The sequence below is a fragment of the Python bivittatus genome, unplaced genomic scaffold, assembly GCF_059951505.1.
Source record: "Python bivittatus isolate LINGU-HERP-01145 unplaced genomic scaffold, Pbiv_v1 ctg000700_np1212, whole genome shotgun sequence".
Lineage (NCBI taxonomy): Eukaryota > Metazoa > Chordata > Lepidosauria > Squamata > Pythonidae > Python > Python bivittatus.
Genome location: NW_028277098.1, coordinates 8,305,954 through 8,323,529, shown reverse-complemented (window position 1 = coordinate 8,323,529; position 17,576 = coordinate 8,305,954). Strand labels below are relative to the sequence as shown.

The following is a 17,576-nucleotide window of genomic DNA, read 5'->3' as shown; positions in this document are numbered from 1 at the left end:
ATCAAAAGAAATGATTGCATGCTGAAAAGAATAGAATTCCTTTAAATTTATTTCTGCAACTCATCCAAAATTGCCATAAATATCATCCATTGGAAGCACTACACTGCAGAAAATCAACAGGAAGTTTGTTTTTTTTAATTTTTAAATTTTCTAATGCGGCCTATAAAACCCAACAAAAGCAAAATAGGGCAGCATAAAACCTTGCCTTTTTCACACAAATTGAGAGACATTTGCACCCCAATAATGTATAAAGCCCCATTTCAAGAACTGAAGTGTGTGTGTGTGTCTGAATCCTTTCCCCAGATAATCTCATTGCCATCTCTAAGGTGATTTTCTGCTATGAAACCCAAATGACAACATTACTACCTCCTGTTCCAGAGATAATATTCAGCCCAGTTTTCTAGGTGAGGTTACCCAATTTCAAAATGAAGTTTAACATTAATGAAAGAAAGATAATATCCTGCAAATATTAATCCAATCAATCCATATTAATTTAATCCAATATTTCAAAGGGCAAAGCTACATGTGGTCTCCACAGAGATTAGGGCAGATTCCACTCTCAGCAGGAAATTGGATGTGCAATGGGGCAATAGTCCACGTTCTAAAAAAAATAGATTGATCTCCCTGTGTAGTGCTTAAGTCACAAATCTCTGCACGGTGTAACACGAGCTGATGACTTTGAAGATCTTCATTGCAGCTGGGAAAGGGTTATTGTTACTAAGGTCAGCAAAAGACAAAATTGCATTTGACCATCTTTGAGCCCTAGCCATAACATCCCTTTGCTGTTGATTCCAAGCTGTTGAAGCCTGGAAGAATCTGCCTGAATATTTTCAAATCTTAATTTGAACAGTGCCATTAATTTTTCAAGAGTGGCAGTCAAAGGATAGAACTACCAGTGCATGTCTGCCTTGAGCATTTCTGCTAGGATCAAATCACCTCTGGCTCCTTTGCCATTTTTGAGCTGTCAGATAAGCTCAGCAGCCCCAAATGGAGACAATGGAGGTCAGTTGGCTGTGGCACTGAGGCAGTGATCCAATGAAATCAGGATCTTTGGGACAACACTAAGACACAAAAGTATCTGGCCAAGATCTCAAGAGAAATCAGGCAATGAGGGTCAACAGAGACCTTTGGAAATGAGGGGACAAAAGATTGACTCAAAGCAGTAGAATTATTTTCCTTTGTTAACAAGCTTTTGCCAGGAGACTTTCTGTACTTTCTAAAACCTTCAATTAATCTGGCTCTTGCTTTAGCATTCATAATCAAACCATGGCTTTCAGGAGCACTTGGTTCCCTGGATCTGAAGGGAGATCTGAACCCGAAGAACTTTTATCCAAAAAGTTATTAGTTAACTTTGGGAAGTTACCGAACATCTAAGACACAAAGAGCTGAGGCAATGGCTGAGTTTAAGAAGTGCAAGGTGGCACACTCTATCTACCTCCTTAGTCCACCTGACTCTCAGAGCCCTTTCCCTGGGGTATTAGCTGGTTTGCATCTTGCTGATAAACTTAGGTGAGTGTTCCTGACTAATTTGATAGAGCCAAGTGGTCATTCTCAGGGTGGTAACATTTTGGAGAGGTCTTTTCAAGACTGGAGCACCAGGCAAGGTCATCACTAAAAACACAGGGGTGTGGAGCTTTCAGCACCATTTCAGATGTAATGTTCAGCTGCAGATGGACAATTTCAAGGCTGGAATTCATGCCTCTGTCACCTTGATGGATAAGTAACTTTGATAAATATACTCTCCCCCCAGCATCTGGTTCTTTTATTCAGCTGAGTCAAGAAAGATGGGGCTGAGGCTCAGTGTTATCTACACTACCTGGTTTTATCTCATTCAAATCATCAGAAGGAGCTACATGATCCTTTGTAGATGAGGACATGCTTTGTGTCTAGGCCTCTATAGCCACAGCTTAACAGCTGGAATGAACCTAGTTTTTTTAATGAGACCAGGCTTGAATGATCAGATAATAGAGAATGTTTTAGCTCTTCCAATCTTCTGCGGATTTCAATTTGCTCTTCATTTGGAAACAAACTAAATGAGCAGAAAGTACCTCCACTGCTGATAGCTGTGGTTTCTGAAATTAAGAAAAGCATTAAGAGAGAGACTTTAGCAATATGCTATTCGTATACTAGAAATGAAGTTGGTAGAGTGATAAATGATAAATGTTTTCATATTCAGAACCCTTTTCAGTTGTAATGAATGTAAGTGGCAGTCAATTCCTGCAGGTAAAGCTTCTGGTTTTGATTCATTCTAGTAATGTACTAAAATGGTTATTAGATTTTATCTAAATATAAAGCATACTCAGTGTGAAGAGAGAATACAAAAAGAATCGTTTAATATCTATGTTAACAGGAAGCGTGGATTGTAAGCACTGCTTGCTTGATGTGAAGATCTTCGACCTATCAACGGACACCAAGCAATGTTTTGTAAATGCAATCCAGGCTGTGGCTGCAGAGAAAGAAAACAAGCACATTTCATTAGGCTCTGTAGTTGTTTGACATAAAATCCCTTTACAAATGAAACAGAAACTTGCAGGAAAAATATTTCCTTGCCATCTACAGTATCTCAAATTTCTTGGTAGATACAGGATCTAGGATTGTTTATAAATGTGCAACAATGCGCACCTTCAGGACATATATTCATCATATCAGATTGAATTTAGCTTCTTTCTAGTATAGCTGATTCCACCCCTCCTTCCAAAATACAGAAAAGCAGCTGAGTGGCGAGAGCCTGGGCTCGGGAAAGGTGGAGAGATAGTGTTTTTCAACCTTGGCAACTTGACGATGTGTGGACTTCAACTCCCAGAATTCCCCAGCCAGCCACAAGCCATACTTCCAATAGTCTCTAATCCAGTGTTTTTCAACCTTGGCAATCCTGTGTAGTGATGCTGGTTTTTAGGTGGGTAATCGTAATAATTTCATGAACATAAGCTGACCCTCTTTCTGTATGCAAATGGAAACAGTGTATGGATCTGTGGCTTCTCAATGTGACTCATTGGATTAATTCATCCAGAAATAGTTATGCATCCAATAGTAGAGAATGTATGTAGTTCAGGGTTGAATGGTTGGGTTCTTGGTGTTCTCTGAGCTTGGCTGTTTTCCTGCAGAGATTTCTTTACCAGGCTAGTGAACATCATCAGTGCACTGAAGGGTCTGCAGAAAAACAACCAAGCTCAGAGAACACCAAGAATCCAATTTTTATGCATATACTATTGTGTGATGAGAATGCTCCATGGAAGGAGATCACTAAACCCCATAATTCTGGGACAGAGGTAAAGGTGAGATTTCTAAGTCTCTCATGCTGAAGCATTTTTTAATAAGACCAGGACATTATTCCTCTCTCCTCTCCCCTTTCCTGGACTCAAAGGTTATATGTGGAAAATGTTTAGGGAAGATGGAATGTCATCTCAACAGACATGTCCAGGTAAGTTCTAGGACCTGTAAGAGTCCTTCATATTTGAGGGGCCCCTGGATAAAATTTCCTCGGCTGGCTCTCCTCTTTCAACTGTGGAACTTGCTAGCTTTTCCTGGTAGGAGCAATAAGCAACATCAATCCTCTGAGTATCCTCAGACCGCTGCATCTAACCCTCATCTTGTCTTCTCACAGTTCCTTCCATGCAGCATTTCTGTAGGCAATTGTATGGAATTAAAATGGCAATTGGAATTTAGAGCCCAGGACTACCAGAATCCTTGGACTCAAGCCGTAGGCTAATGATCACTGTAGTTCAGACAACCTCTCTCTAAAATCATGGGCACCATCAACAGAACAAATGACCAACTGTGTGTGACTGCATCATCATGCCAGTGCTGGGACTTGTGTGCTTGAGACAGACATCAGGATACAAATACATAAGGGTGCCATGCATAGGATAGCATTGCCACATGTGTGGCATTATTTTGGTGTCATAGTGGTTTGCTGTGGATGCTTCTGCCTAAGGTTCCCACCAGTATCTGTTGTTAGATGGAAGTTTGGATCCTTTGAATGACTATGGTCCTACTGCTGTTGGTGCCCCCAAATCGTTAGATTGAGCAGACTCTGGGTTTTTTTTTAACCTGGAAGAAACAAAGAGAGTGATACAGTGGCTACTGACCCTGTGACATCTGATGGGATGAGGGGTTGAAGAAAGATGGAGTTTTGTGTTAAGTTCACTGATATAGAAAGATCTGACAAGGGAGGTTGAGTAAAGGAACAGTGTTTCATGATTAAGGTAACTGCTCATTCCAGAAATGCCATTATCCTTTACAAGTACCTGCTTCATCTTCTGAACTGATATAAGCAGTGATTTTTTACAAATAAAATCTGAAATGATAACTTGCTGCTATAATAAAATACAAACCCATCCACTCATCTTAAAATATACCTGGTGTGTGTGTGTGTGTGTGTGTGTGAGCTGTTTTAATTTTACTACAGCGGCTCTCTAAATTTGGCACTGGTTCTTATCCCTGTATGCACACAAGACATATCCTCAATTCTTTCTTTTCCCTTTATCCTTTCCTTTTCTCGCTTGCTTCTGCTTTCAGAGTGTTAATAGAAATGATTAGAAAAAACATCCCAGAAGGGAAAATACACTTTTATCACGTAGCCCCCAAAGATCTTTCCTGTCAAAGCCCTGTTACTTGCTGTGGTGATAGTCAAGGACCTCAGTTTACACACGCTGCAGCAGAAATTGATCATCCATTGAGAAAGTGCTGACATCATGCCTCCAGAAGGGAAGATACTAAGCTGTTAAAACACTTTTTTCCCAATTTCAAAAACTGATCCCCTGTGTCAGAAAACAAGCAAACAAAAACAAATTTAACAATTTAAAGCTGAGATAGGTAACGCTAAAGGAATGCTAGATTCACAACTGAATTAGGAATTAGCTGATCTTTTGGCATGATTACGCTGTGGCTTCTGTGTGACAAACATGTCCAGCCATATTGGTTAAGAGAAGTAAATCAACATACATTCAAAGAGTAGTTAGGCAAGCTTCAGATTTTTGTTTCTTAAAAAGGGGTCCTCTCTATTCCAACCAAAGATCTTACTTCCCATTGATTTCAGTAAGAAAATTAAACATGTGATTGCAGGTATATAAGGCATATATAAATAGATTTCAATGGGAGAGATTCAATCTATACACTATCCTGTTCTTTGGGTAAATTGTAGGAATTAAGACAATAACAAAATACCCAACAAAATATAATTAAAATTATCATTTTGCAGGGCCAAAAAAGTCCAGAGTAACTTTACAATGTGTATTTGTCACTCAGTTCTGCCATAAAGTTCTAGCTTTGCTGCTTACAGAGGCAAGTCAGTAGTAGCACATCCTGAAAGACCTTTTGCAGTCATGGCCAAGCTGAGCATTATGCTTTTTTCATAATTTTATATTTCCCAAGAAAGTTTTAAGTCTCAACTGGAGACAATGTATTTCAAAGACATTTACCTTTTTGGCAAGAGAGAGACACCAGATGATGATTTCACATGGGTTGCACTTCCTAATGAAGCTGCCAAGGAAAAGGAGTTAAGTTAGATTTGAAGCCTCAGCCTACCTGGAATAAAAATAATTTAAAACTCTCTCTCTCTTTCTCTCTTTCTCTTTCTCTCTTTCTCTTTTTTTCCCCCTCATCCACAACTAAGGAAGGTAAGTTCTAGACAATTGCCAGGTTTATTGGGGTTAGATTGTTCCCACTTCAATCTTTGGTTGAGCCATTATATTGACTGATAATCAAGGAAAGGAGCAGGGTAGAGGGGAAAAAACCTTATGTTCACCTAGGGTAAGAATTGAATTTGTTGATTGGGTTTTGCTGGCCTTCTTTGCTTTAGTACCTCAGCTCTACATGTCACCATTTTGTGACCAGCTGATGTCCAATTAGCAGCTGAGAATTTAGCAAGTGCTCTGAAAAATTCGAGTAGGCTTTGTTTAGTAGCTCTAGCTTTCCTACCTATGAGACTGAGATAGCCTTCCAGATGTCTGGATTTCCATTCTTGTCTGTCTGCTATGCTTCACTTGTCTATTATTGCTTATTTGGAGTGTTCTACAGATTGCTGTCTAGAGCACCAATTCATTAAGGGGCAGATTTATTGAAGCCTGGAAATCTAGTTGTTTCTAAACAAGCTACCCAGCCAGTTCCAGATCAAACTGAAAATGGTAGATAGGTCCTGAAATAGGTGAGTCAAGTATGCTCATAGAATCAAAAAGGGTTGGAAGCAATTTTGGAGTTCCTCTAGCTGATTGCAGGGGTGTTAGCTATAGGACTTCTCATAAAGTTGAGCTACCTGTGCTCAGGTTTTGGAAAACATGGGAAGAAATACTTCTGTACATTTTAAATGAATGTTATGATTTTAATGCTTCTAAGATTATATTGTTCTTTTTATGCGCTCATGGTTTTATTGTTTATTTATGTATTCCTGGTACATTGCCTTGGTAGCTTTTGGCACAAAGAACAGACAGAAATAACAAATAAACATTAAAAAAAAAAGACACTGCAGGGGACTTTGAGATGAAAGGAGGATATTTAGGTACCTGCTGGAGGTCTCCAAACAAATTAAATTTGTCAGCTCATGATTGCTCATCTTACAACTTACATTTTTCTCAGGACTTCTGGGGGAGATATGGCAAACTGAAGACATCTTTGCAAAAGTGGAGCCGACAACCACAGCAAAGACCAAGGAATTGGAGAGTAGACCAGTTCCTTGGAACCTCTCCAAATAAGGAGAAGACAGGGGATTGCCCACATGTGCTCCAAACAGCTGGTCTCACGAGGAGACTACAGGACAGTGGTTTTCCATGGGTTTGAGCATCAGGAGACAAAGGGATTAGCCATCTTGCTTGCAACCATGGTGCAGCCTTTTAAAGGACACTAAGTTCGCAAACCTCACTTTCTAATCAATTGCCTATTAACCATTTTAAAGCTGTTACAAAACTTCAGAATGAGAAGTTTGAGAAGTCTTTATTGGGTGAGTTTATCTTCAAACTCTGAAAAAATAATTATAAGCTTAAGAACTTAAAGAATTTGAAATAAACAGCAAAAAGCTAAATAAGATTCTAATCTTAGAAAGTTATAAATGGACTAAGGGTCCAGATAAATTTGGAATATTGAAACTTTGACTTGACAATAAGACTTTGGAATTACATTGGAACCTCGGTTTACGAACTTAATTCGTTCCGTGACTCTGGTCACACCCTAAATTGGTCGCAACCCGAAGGAAATTTCCCCATAAAGTTCAATGTAATTACCATTAATCCGTTCTGGCGTGGAGGACAGGGAGGCGGCTACTGCTTGGAGGGAGAGTCCCCCTCCCTACGACCACGTGTCAGGGACGGAAAAATGGCCGCGGACCACATGTCAGGGGCGGAAAATGGCCGCGGACCACGTGTCAGGAGCGGAAAAATGGCCACGGACCATGTGTCAGGGGCAGAAAAATGGCCGTGGACCACGTGTCAGGGGCGGAAAAATGGCCGTGTATCCTGTTCGTACCCCGAGGCGGAGTTCGCAAACCGAGGTAAATTTTTGCGGCCGGAGCTGGTCGTAAGCCGAAAAGTTCGTTAACAGAGGCATTCATAACCCGAGGTACCACTGTAATTATAAAGACCAAACCACTTCTTGTGAGAAATAGATCTTTTTTGGTTTTTGGAAGACATAACAGAGATAAGCAATTTCATGATTTAAAAACTAGACACTAGAGGGGCTTCAGATTTTAGACAGAGGAGAAAATGCAAGCCTATAAAATGCAAAACCTTATAACAATGAAAATACTGAAGGAGACTTTTGAAGAATGGAATCAGAAATTAGTACCTACAATATCAACAATGATGTCTGCTTCTATGGATAGACTATGTCCAAAAGATTTTATTGAAGAAATGACAGATATAGAACAAATTTTATCTGACAAGATAGAGATGGTATTGCAAATAGATTTACAACTGACAGACCAAGAGGATGACTTGGAAAAGGATGTTTCACGGGATTTATAAAAGAAATTGGCTGAGGTTTTAAAATTTAAAAGGGAAATACAAATGACAAACCAAGAGAGTGACCTGGATAATTTTTTTCCTACTGGGTTTACAAAAGAGGCTTGTTAAAGCCTTGAAGAACTCTGTGAGATGGGACAAAGAAGAAATGAAGAGATCAAATCATATGACAATATTTGAATGAACTAAGATTAAGACCATTAGAAGTAAAAGGAAGGAATATAAAGTTGGTTTATTTGATCAAGGTTAAAACAAGATATGTTGTCTGGAAACTCTTTCTGGGCCTTCTGCTGACAGCAGGACTGAAAAGATGATGCTTTATGGATTTCTTTATAGATAAAGGATGGGATATGGGATGAAGAGATAATTGTTTGTAACCTTAGAGGGGGTGAAGAATCACTGTATTTGTTTATACTTGTGATGAAGGTTGGAAGTCACTTCTTTATATATTTCTTTTCTTTTTCTTTATTATATTTTTACTTTCTTCTTCCTTCTCTCTTTTTTCTTTCTCCTTGTACTTTTTATCCTTTCTCTCTCTTCTCTTTCTTTAAGTTTGGTTTGTATTAGATTTTACTATTATAATTAAAATTGTTAATAAAATTATATTAAAAAATTTACATTTTTCTCCAGGGCTTTCCTCTAGTTCCTCCTTTGGCTGAGGCAGCAATAGCTGGATTCCTCTGAGCAAAGTAAACCTGATGATTGGATGATCTTCTATAAAAATTTATCAAAAAGAGAAAGCAAGCTATAACACAGGAATTATCTCCTGATCCCCCAAGTAAAACATCACTGTTAAAAATTGTTCTAATATGCACACTATTATGGTACTGTAATTAAAGTTGCTGAGGTTGAGAAACACTGATTTAGCATACTATGAAAGGTCAAAAGTTGCTATTTAGTTCTGTGATATACAGTTCAAACCAACATGCTGATCAAGTGCATATTTCATAATTTAAAGCAGATACAAAAGAAAACATGGAAGCTTCAGGTTCTGCTTACCTCCACTGTAACCATTGTACTTCCTAGCTAGCTTTGGAGGTGATGTTGGTGGAGGAGGAGAAAAATCACATTTTTCTTTATGTTTTCTGAAACACGTCATTACTTTCCAAAAACAATATCTGCAAGGAAAAATGTTGATACTTGTGGCAGCTTTTATTGAAATAATAAAATGCATGTTTGGGAAATCAGAGGAATTGCTCTCTAAGAAAGTTACAAATAACAAAGCAGACAAACAAGATAAGAGGCTTCCTGAGCTCCTGATGGCCTGTCATACACAGATAATAGACTGTGTTTGGTTTGGTGGGCTATAGCTTATGTAGACCAGGTCTAGAAAGAGGGAACCCAAAGGACAGTACAGGTAATCCTTGATTTATGACCATTTGTTTAGTGACTGTTCAGAGTTATGACAGTGCTGAAAAAAGTGACTTACGACTGGTCCTTGCACTTATGACTGTTGCAGAATCCCCACAGTCATGTGATCAGAATTCAGGTGTTTGGCAACCAGCATGTATTTAAAAGGGTTGCAGCATCCCAGGGTCATATGATTGCCATTTGTGACCTTCCCAGCTGGCTTCCAGCAAGCAAAATCAATGAGGGACTGCATGATTCACTTAACGACCACATGATTCACTTAATGACCACATGATTCACTTAATAACTTAATTCACTTAATAACTGCTGCAAAAAGGTCATAAAAATCAGGTATTGTCACATGATGCCTTGCTTAATGACCACACTACTTAACAATGAATTTTCTGGTCCCTATTGTGGTTGTAAGTTGAGGACTACCTGTAGACAAATTTCATGGAGTCACAAGTTGGGGGCATGTAATTCTTCTTACTGCTGAACCTTTCTTTTTGCACTACTAAGCCATCCAATATTAAATTATCACATAAAAACAGCACAAGCAGAAAGACCATACCATTTGGACTTCCTCTTCAATTTATTTTGATAAATGTATTGCTTAGCTGGCAAAGACAACTTTGACCCCAGTTTAAAAAACCTGTTGTAACCTTTATTCTCTGGTTTTGTTGATGATAATGGGTGCAGCAACTTTTTTATTCTGTCATGTCATTGTTACATTACCTTCATTTTATCCTCAGCCCATACATGAGGCAGCTTAAAATTGTCCTTGGCTGTTCTGGTCTGAAAATAGTATTTTTCTTCTTAAGCAGGCAATGAGCCAAGGCAGTTTTGCTGTGGGGGCAAACTTTGCTGTGGGGGCTCAACCCACCAGTGTTGCAATCAGGTGAGCCCTAGTGGTTGGGATCAGCCTGCCATCTATTAGCCACTTTGGGCTGGTGCAGGTATGTCCCCTCCCTTGAATCCCTGGGCAGTGTCCTCCAGGTCCTTATTTTGGGAACAATGAGAGCAGCAGAGAGACTTGCTCTTTCAACTTGGGCTCTTTCTCATATTTACCAGGTTTCTGAGCTGATCCCCAGCTCAGAGACCTGTTTCAACCCAAATAGCACTACCAGTGGTGGTAATGGAGGTTGGAAGGTGAAGCAGGAGACAGCAAGCTAGCTGTGTCACTTATGGTGCAATCCCCCTCCTGATGTGCCTGTCTGCTGTCGTCTGGGCTGCTTTGAGCATCGGTTTACTGTTTGTTCAGAGGCATACTAAATGTTTTTTAAAAGTCTGGAAAAAAAAGCTGTCAGTACTTGGGGGGGGGATGTGTATGAAGTGGGATCTCTCTTACTTCATTTTGCAATCCCCCCAGCTGTTTGGGGGACTTGCTGACTGTAACTGGTAAATAAAGAGTCAGTTCTCCCACCATCCCTCCCTGCCCTGGTAGCCTGGGTTTTAGCTGCCCAGATGAGGAGGGGTGGCAAGAGGATACCCAGTGAAGCAGGACAACCTCTATTGCCTTACTCTAGACTCTAGAGACTCTAGTCCCCCATGGATCAGTTGCAGCTCAGTGCCCAATCTTCTGGGTGGGTGAGGACTGTTTAGAAAGGCAGAAAAGCCTTTCCTACTTTACTGGTCAGCCTCCACCAATGCCACAGATCAAGGGCCATAGAGGGCAGAGGGAATGGCCTTGAAGGACAGGATGAGGAGCCACTACCAAGGCAACAGTTGGATAAGAAGGGCTTCAGGGCGGGTCAAGAAAATAACTCAGGAACACATCTCAGACAAGCCCTTCCTTTGTTCACACAAAGAAAAAGGGGGAGGGGAGCACATTTAGGCTTGCAAGATTCTGTTACGATAAATGTTACAATAAAAGTAGTCCTGACCTATATGGCATTGGTTTCTTAGTCTGGTCTACTGGGCTGACACTTGGTACCAGATCTTGACAGATGACTAGGGTCTACCAATCACAGCAGTCTAATGACTAGTGGAGAGTTTCCATTTATTAGTGAGACTGAGAAAGGAGAGGACAATAACACCAGGGACTTTAACCAGTGGCTTTACTGAACATGCCCTGCATACTTTAAATCAGGATTTTATTGTCTGATGGCAAACCAGAATGTAGGTTTTAGATACAGGATAGGATTGACAATGTTAGTTTAGTTGATTAGTCAGACAGCCATATCCAATCATAACACAACATCAGCATGGATTGGTAGTGAGAACAACAAATGTTATTCTTGTATAGATTTCTGATTACTTGTGGATGGGTGGAGAACACTTTAAATCTGCAGTGGGAAAAGGCCCTATAAGAGGTGCCCAAACATACAACTGAAATGCTTTCTTATACAGCTAACCTAATCCAAGTGATAAAAACACTTACTTCTTCCAGAAGTATAATAAAAGTGGGAAGATGGAGATTATAGCACCATGATAAAGAGTCCTGTTCAGCACACCTTCAGAAATTAAATTCCGAATTTGAATATACTGTGCATCTGTGAGATTGACCTGGTCATGAAAGAGAACATAAATAAATAACATACATGTAAATAAAATATATTTTTAAATAAAATATCATAAAATGGCTAATTATGTCAACCCATCATCAGACAGAAACAGAAAAACTGATGTGGCTGGTCCCCAATCTCCAAGATTCACTGCAGTTACCATATATAAAACCAATCCTCCATGAATCTTTTCTGGTCAACTATCTATAAGTCCTAGTAAAAAAAGCTCTGGTTTCAACTGAAAATTAAGTTTTAAAATTTCTGCATCATCATATATATTTGTATCCAATATTTTTTCGCTTTTTAATAAGTCTACCATGCATGGTAAAATGTCCCTTCATGCTTTTCACATTTTCAGCAACAATTAGAAGTACCTTTATACATCTTAGATAAAGTACCTTTATACCTTTATAAATTTATATATGTACAAAGTACCTTTATACAGCTGGTGACATATACCACTGTACATCATTTTATAAAAATTTTCTCTTAAATTATATGGCAGTGTGAATTTCAGTTCTTTTAACCACATTATTTCCCATTGATCCATCTGTATATTATAACCAAAATTCTCAGCTCATTTTATCATGCACTCTTTAACTTGTTCTTCTTCCATTTCAAATCTCAACAAAAGTTTATACATTTTAGCAATCACATGTTCATCATTTGTACATAATTCCCTTTCAAATTCTGTTACATATTGTTCTATACCTGATAACTTTCTGTCCATATTGAACCTCTCCCTTAATTGTACATATGAAAACCATGAAAAGTAAATCCTTCTGCAGTCAGTTGTTCTCTTGATTTCATCTTGAGTTCTCCATTTTCCTGAACTAGCAGGTCTTTATATGTTAACCATTTTTCTTTGCCTGTTGTTTCTTTTCTATAAAATGCTTCTTTAGCCGAGGCCAACAAAAGTATTTTTGGGCATAATCTGGGTCTATATCTGTTTCATATCCGTAATATGACATTCCTGATATAATGTTTTTTAAAATCTACATTTAATTTAACTTTACCATACCATAAAAAGCCATGCCACCCAAACCTCACACCGTGTTCGTCTAATTCTAAGAGTTTCTTATTTCTTAGCAACAGCCATTCCTTCATCCAAACCAAACAGCAGGCAGCAAAATACAATTTAAAATCAGGCAATCTCAGTCCACCTCTTTCCTTTGCATCTTGGGAGAATTTTATATTTAACCCTTGGTTTAATTATTTTTATTTATTTTATGTTGTTGTTGTTGTTGTTATTATTATTTCTTCCCCTGACATATGAATCTGGATATATCTTGTCATTATTTGAAGGGTACATTCTTTCTCAAAACAGGTATTGTCTGGAATAAAAACAACATTCTCTCCCCCTTTTTTATGAGGGTCACAGTACCCATTCAGTCCCTTGTCTTGACCTCCTCTTCCTTTTCGATGGTGCAACAAGGTTCCTGGGGTTTAATGTCTCTTCCATAGCTAGATAGGTAATCAGCAAGTAAGTTTTGCTTTCCAGCTTTGTGATGGATTGAAAACTTCTATGGTTGTAGGGCTAAACACCATCTGGTAATCCTGTGATTACTGTCCTTCATTTTCTGTAGACATGTAAGTGGCTGATGATCAGTAATTACCTTGAATTCTCAGCCCCACAAATCAACTTCAAGTGCTTCAATTGCCTTTTCCTTGAATACTTTGAAACTAGGTGGTGCAACGCTCTTCAGGTTGCCTTAAAGTCCCAGGGGAAAAAACAAAGGGAAGGAAGAGCTTATGCTGGCCACTGCAAGGGTTTCCTTCCACCCTGTGAAATCACATCCCTAAAATTGCTCAGGGGCAGGTCTGATAATGTAGGAGAACCTGAAAACCAGTAGTCTGTACAGACCTGAACATACAGACCAATCAAGAATGCTGGGTCAGATTTCTAGGGAAGAAGGAATGGAAGAATTGGCAAGGTTTGCAATACTCAAAAAGATGAATGGCAAAAATGAAGAAAAAAAATTAATTTGCAGATTAAAAAAAATGCTTATTTTTGTTGAATTATCTATCAACGTGTGTAGGAAGGTTATCAAGACAGACCACAGTAGTAACTTCCTTTCTGAGCAAAGGGAGTTGAATTGTTCCCTTGAACATAGGTCCTTAAGCATACAAATTTGGTGCTAGCATGGGATGCAACCCAACTGCTTCCTGGCTTCTACAAAAGATGCTACTGTTATCATAATAATAAGAAGTTGAGCTTTACTATGGAATCTATGAATCACCAGTGTCTTTGCTCAGTCTAGCAATGATACCTGCCATGTATTAACAATGCCTGCCTGGGTTCACCACTGGAAGCTGGAGCCTAACCTGTCAATCTGTCCACTTCAGTGCCTACTTTGTGCCATTCAGCTGAAAACACAGCAACTTTTCTTTATGTTTCTGCCGAGCGCAACTAATCCCACCACCTTGGAAAAGTTATTTCCAGATCTCTTACCCTCAGTTTAGGTGGGATATCTGAATTCAGAAATAGTTTGTTGATGGTGGCCACTTTGCTCTTCAGGAAGGCAATATCCCGCTCTGTATAGAACCCAAGAGAAGCCAGCATGACCACAGTATCAGACAGATGAAAAAACCTGTGGTAGTAATAAACAGAAAATGGAGAGGTGGGATGGACAATACTAAAGGCCATCCTTGATGTAACAGAAATTGGAGGCAAGACCACATAATAGTTGATATCATCTGGTCTTGGATTGGTAGTGCAGCAAATAACAAGCCACATCTGGGGTCAAGTGGATACTTCTTCCTGTGGCCCATTCCCATCCTAAAAGCTGTCATGTTAATTCAGCACCAGCCTGATATAAGTCTCTATGGCTGCCCCAGATTGCCATTGTGAACTAGGAGGGTGATGCCTCTGACTGTTTAAGAACATATTGGCCAGTTATCCAATCCAAACATGATAGATATTCATATACGGCCTTACAACATGATGCTGGATGAGTGTGACTGAAGAGTCACCCTAGACACAATGGATGGGGATAAATATTGTTGATCACAGAATACAAGAAGCGTGGATGATATAGTAAGAGATATAGCACGGGCTGACTTACCTCTCCATTTCTAGATAAAAGTAGAGATCATTCACCAAGAAGTTGACTGAGATGATGCGGCCACCAGGTATCCTGCGCTTTACCTGTTGCACTTCAGTGTCATCTGATGGTCCATAAACTGAGCCATAACGCCCACTAACTCCAGAAATACTTCCATGCCTTGTTTGAGTACCAGTTGGGCTTTGCAGATCTGGAGAAAAGAAAAAGAGGGAGCATTTACCACAAAAATCCATCCATGATGAGAGGTATAAAAATAATTCCATAATTCAATAATCTTCAGTACAAGCACTGTGCTTTTATTTTCTAGTGTAGAGGAGCTGAAGTTGCACAAAATGCCTTGGAGCAATTGGACCACAATCCACTTCAGCTAATCAGGTTAATCCCATGAATATCCCATCCCCTTTACTCCATGCCTTGAAGATAAAGAATTCTCTGATAAAAGTGTTTAGACTGGAAAATTGTTGCTGGAGCTGATACTGTTGGTCTGGAAGCTTCCAGTGATTTATTTCCATCAGAATGAAGAATGTGGGGAACTGCAGAGACCACAACCAACACAAGGCTATCAGGATGAACTTCTAATTTTAGAAGGTTGGCTTTCCTGATTTAGTGAACTCCTGAGTTTTTAGGAATTCTAGCTGGATCCAAGTGCTCTGCTTGCTAGGGAAAGCTAGTCTAGGAAACTAGATGAATCTTGGAGTCCTTGGGGTTCTCTGAGCTTGGTTCTTTTCTCGCAAACATTCTTGGTTCTTTTCTTGCAAATGTTTCGTTACCTGGCTAGATAACATCTTCAGTGCTAGAATGGCACTTCTATTCTAGCACTGAAGATGTTACCTAGCTGGGTAACAAAATGTTTGCAAGAAAAGAACCAAGCTTAGAGAACCCCAAGGACTCCACAGTTCAACCCTGAGCTACACATATTCGCTTCTATTGGTAGATGAATCTTCTAATTGGAGAGGCATTTGAAGATTGGACCTTGCCTAAGTACAGCCAGTGATCTCTTCAGGGGACATTAGTGTTCATGGTCTGGGGGCAAATTATGAAAGCAATGTCATGCCAACGCAATACACACTCCTTCCCTTTTTATATGCATCACGTATGAAAGGAGTGGAGCTTGCAGATGTTACTCTGCAGTTGTAAAACACCCTCTGTGAGACTCCAGACAATTTGACTATTCTTTGAAAAAAAGCTGGCCCATGCTCTATGAGTCTGATATAATTATCTGGATTGGATTCTATATGTGAAGGACACATGACTTTGGAGTGAACCGGATAGCTAACTTGAGTGCCTAGGTGTTCATCTCTTTTTACTTTGATTACTATCTCTTTATTCAGTGGACATCAGTGGTCATAGCCTTCTACAAAGTAGACTAAGCAAATTACTAAGAAGAAAAAAATACTTGAATCTTTGTTCCAAAGAGCTTAGCATTTAAATTTGAACTTTATAACCACTCTTTTTCTCTGAGCAGGTAGTTAGAATGGGAGGGAAAGGGGAGGAAAAGATTGAGAGCCCTCTGCTTCAGGAAAGGAGCAACATTTAAGGGATTAGGTTTAAGGCTGTGTTTCCAGATAAGGTCTGAATGTCAAAACAGCCATATGTATGTGTGCCTTTGGAAAAAGAGTAGCACCATAGAGTTGGAAGGGACCATTTAGACCACTGAGTCCTATCCCCTAATCCAGTATTGCTGAACCTCAGCACCTTTAAGATGTATAGACTTCAACTCCCAGAATTCCTTTAAATCTGGACCAACTGATGCCTTTTCTCCATTCCCTTGTTTTCAAATAAACAATAGCAAGAAATCAACTCAAAAGCGACTCCTCCTCCTGAAAAAATCCACTGGAGCTTATCATGTAGGAAGTGAGAGACTTAGGACTCACTTTCCTTGTCGTTCTTCACCTCCTTCTGGAGAAAGTTCTCAAAGTGTTTGCGCTCTCTCACATAACTCATTGCCTTTCGGAACTTGCAGACCCTCCTGATGAAGGAGAAAAGAGCACACCAGCACCTTTTCTGGAAAAGAAACCATCGTTTGCAATGCTCAGCACAGGGCAACCTGATCACTGACCGTTTTAAATCTCACAAATATGGAAACTTTTGAAATTCAAATCTTCTTGACTAGATTTCTCAGTGTAGGGGCAGGTGAAGGGTGATTTTTTCCTCAAACAAATCCTGCAGAGAAAGAGACATTTTTCTTCATGCAAGAGTGAGCAGGCAAACTGCTTTCTGCCAAATTCTGCATGGAAAAAGCATTCCAGGCAAAAGGAAAAAGGCACAGGAATATTAATGTGTGTGTCTGTGTGGGTCAAAAAAGTAAAAATGATTTCCTTGAAGCTCCACCCCTCTTTTACATTCATGACGCATGTAACCCATGTAAAAAAGGAACCAGATCACTTGATCATAGTCTCCATCTTGACCACCCCCCATGGATGCCTGTGGACAGGGAGCGATGCCCCTTTTTTTTCTCAATGATCACTCCTCAATCCAACATTGCAGACTGGACTGCATTCCCTCCACCCTCCTTCCCCTCACTAATAACCAGAACAATAATGTTACTGAAGCAGGAAATTCAGGCAGAACTGCTTCTGGCACAAGGATACTTTTACACACAATGCTGTGCCATACGGCAAAGGATTTAGTACTTTGGCTTTGAAAAGTTTAATGCTGCAGGCACATTATCTATCTATTGTATAGCCTTCCTTACTTTTAAGAAATAC

At 39.5% G+C, this 17,576-nt stretch overlaps 1 protein-coding gene across 1 annotated transcript in view; it reads right to left on the bottom strand.

Moving 5' to 3' along the window:
• Positions 1-635: 635 nt before the first annotated feature.
• Positions 636-17,576, bottom strand: part of RGSL1 (regulator of G protein signaling like 1) — a 44,842-nt gene continuing 27,901 nt past the window's right edge. Inside the window, exons 14-20 of the mRNA XM_088153303.1 lie at positions 16,743-16,872; positions 14,869-15,058; positions 14,256-14,394; positions 11,680-11,804; positions 8,949-9,067; positions 8,568-8,663; positions 636-697 (exon numbers count right to left, since the gene is read on the bottom strand). Of these exons, the coding sequence (XP_088009429.1) occupies positions 636-697; positions 8,568-8,663; positions 8,949-9,067; positions 11,680-11,804; positions 14,256-14,394; positions 14,869-15,058; positions 16,743-16,872 (861 nt within the window). The remainder of the gene's footprint in view (positions 698-8,567; positions 8,664-8,948; positions 9,068-11,679; positions 11,805-14,255; positions 14,395-14,868; positions 15,059-16,742; positions 16,873-17,576) is intronic.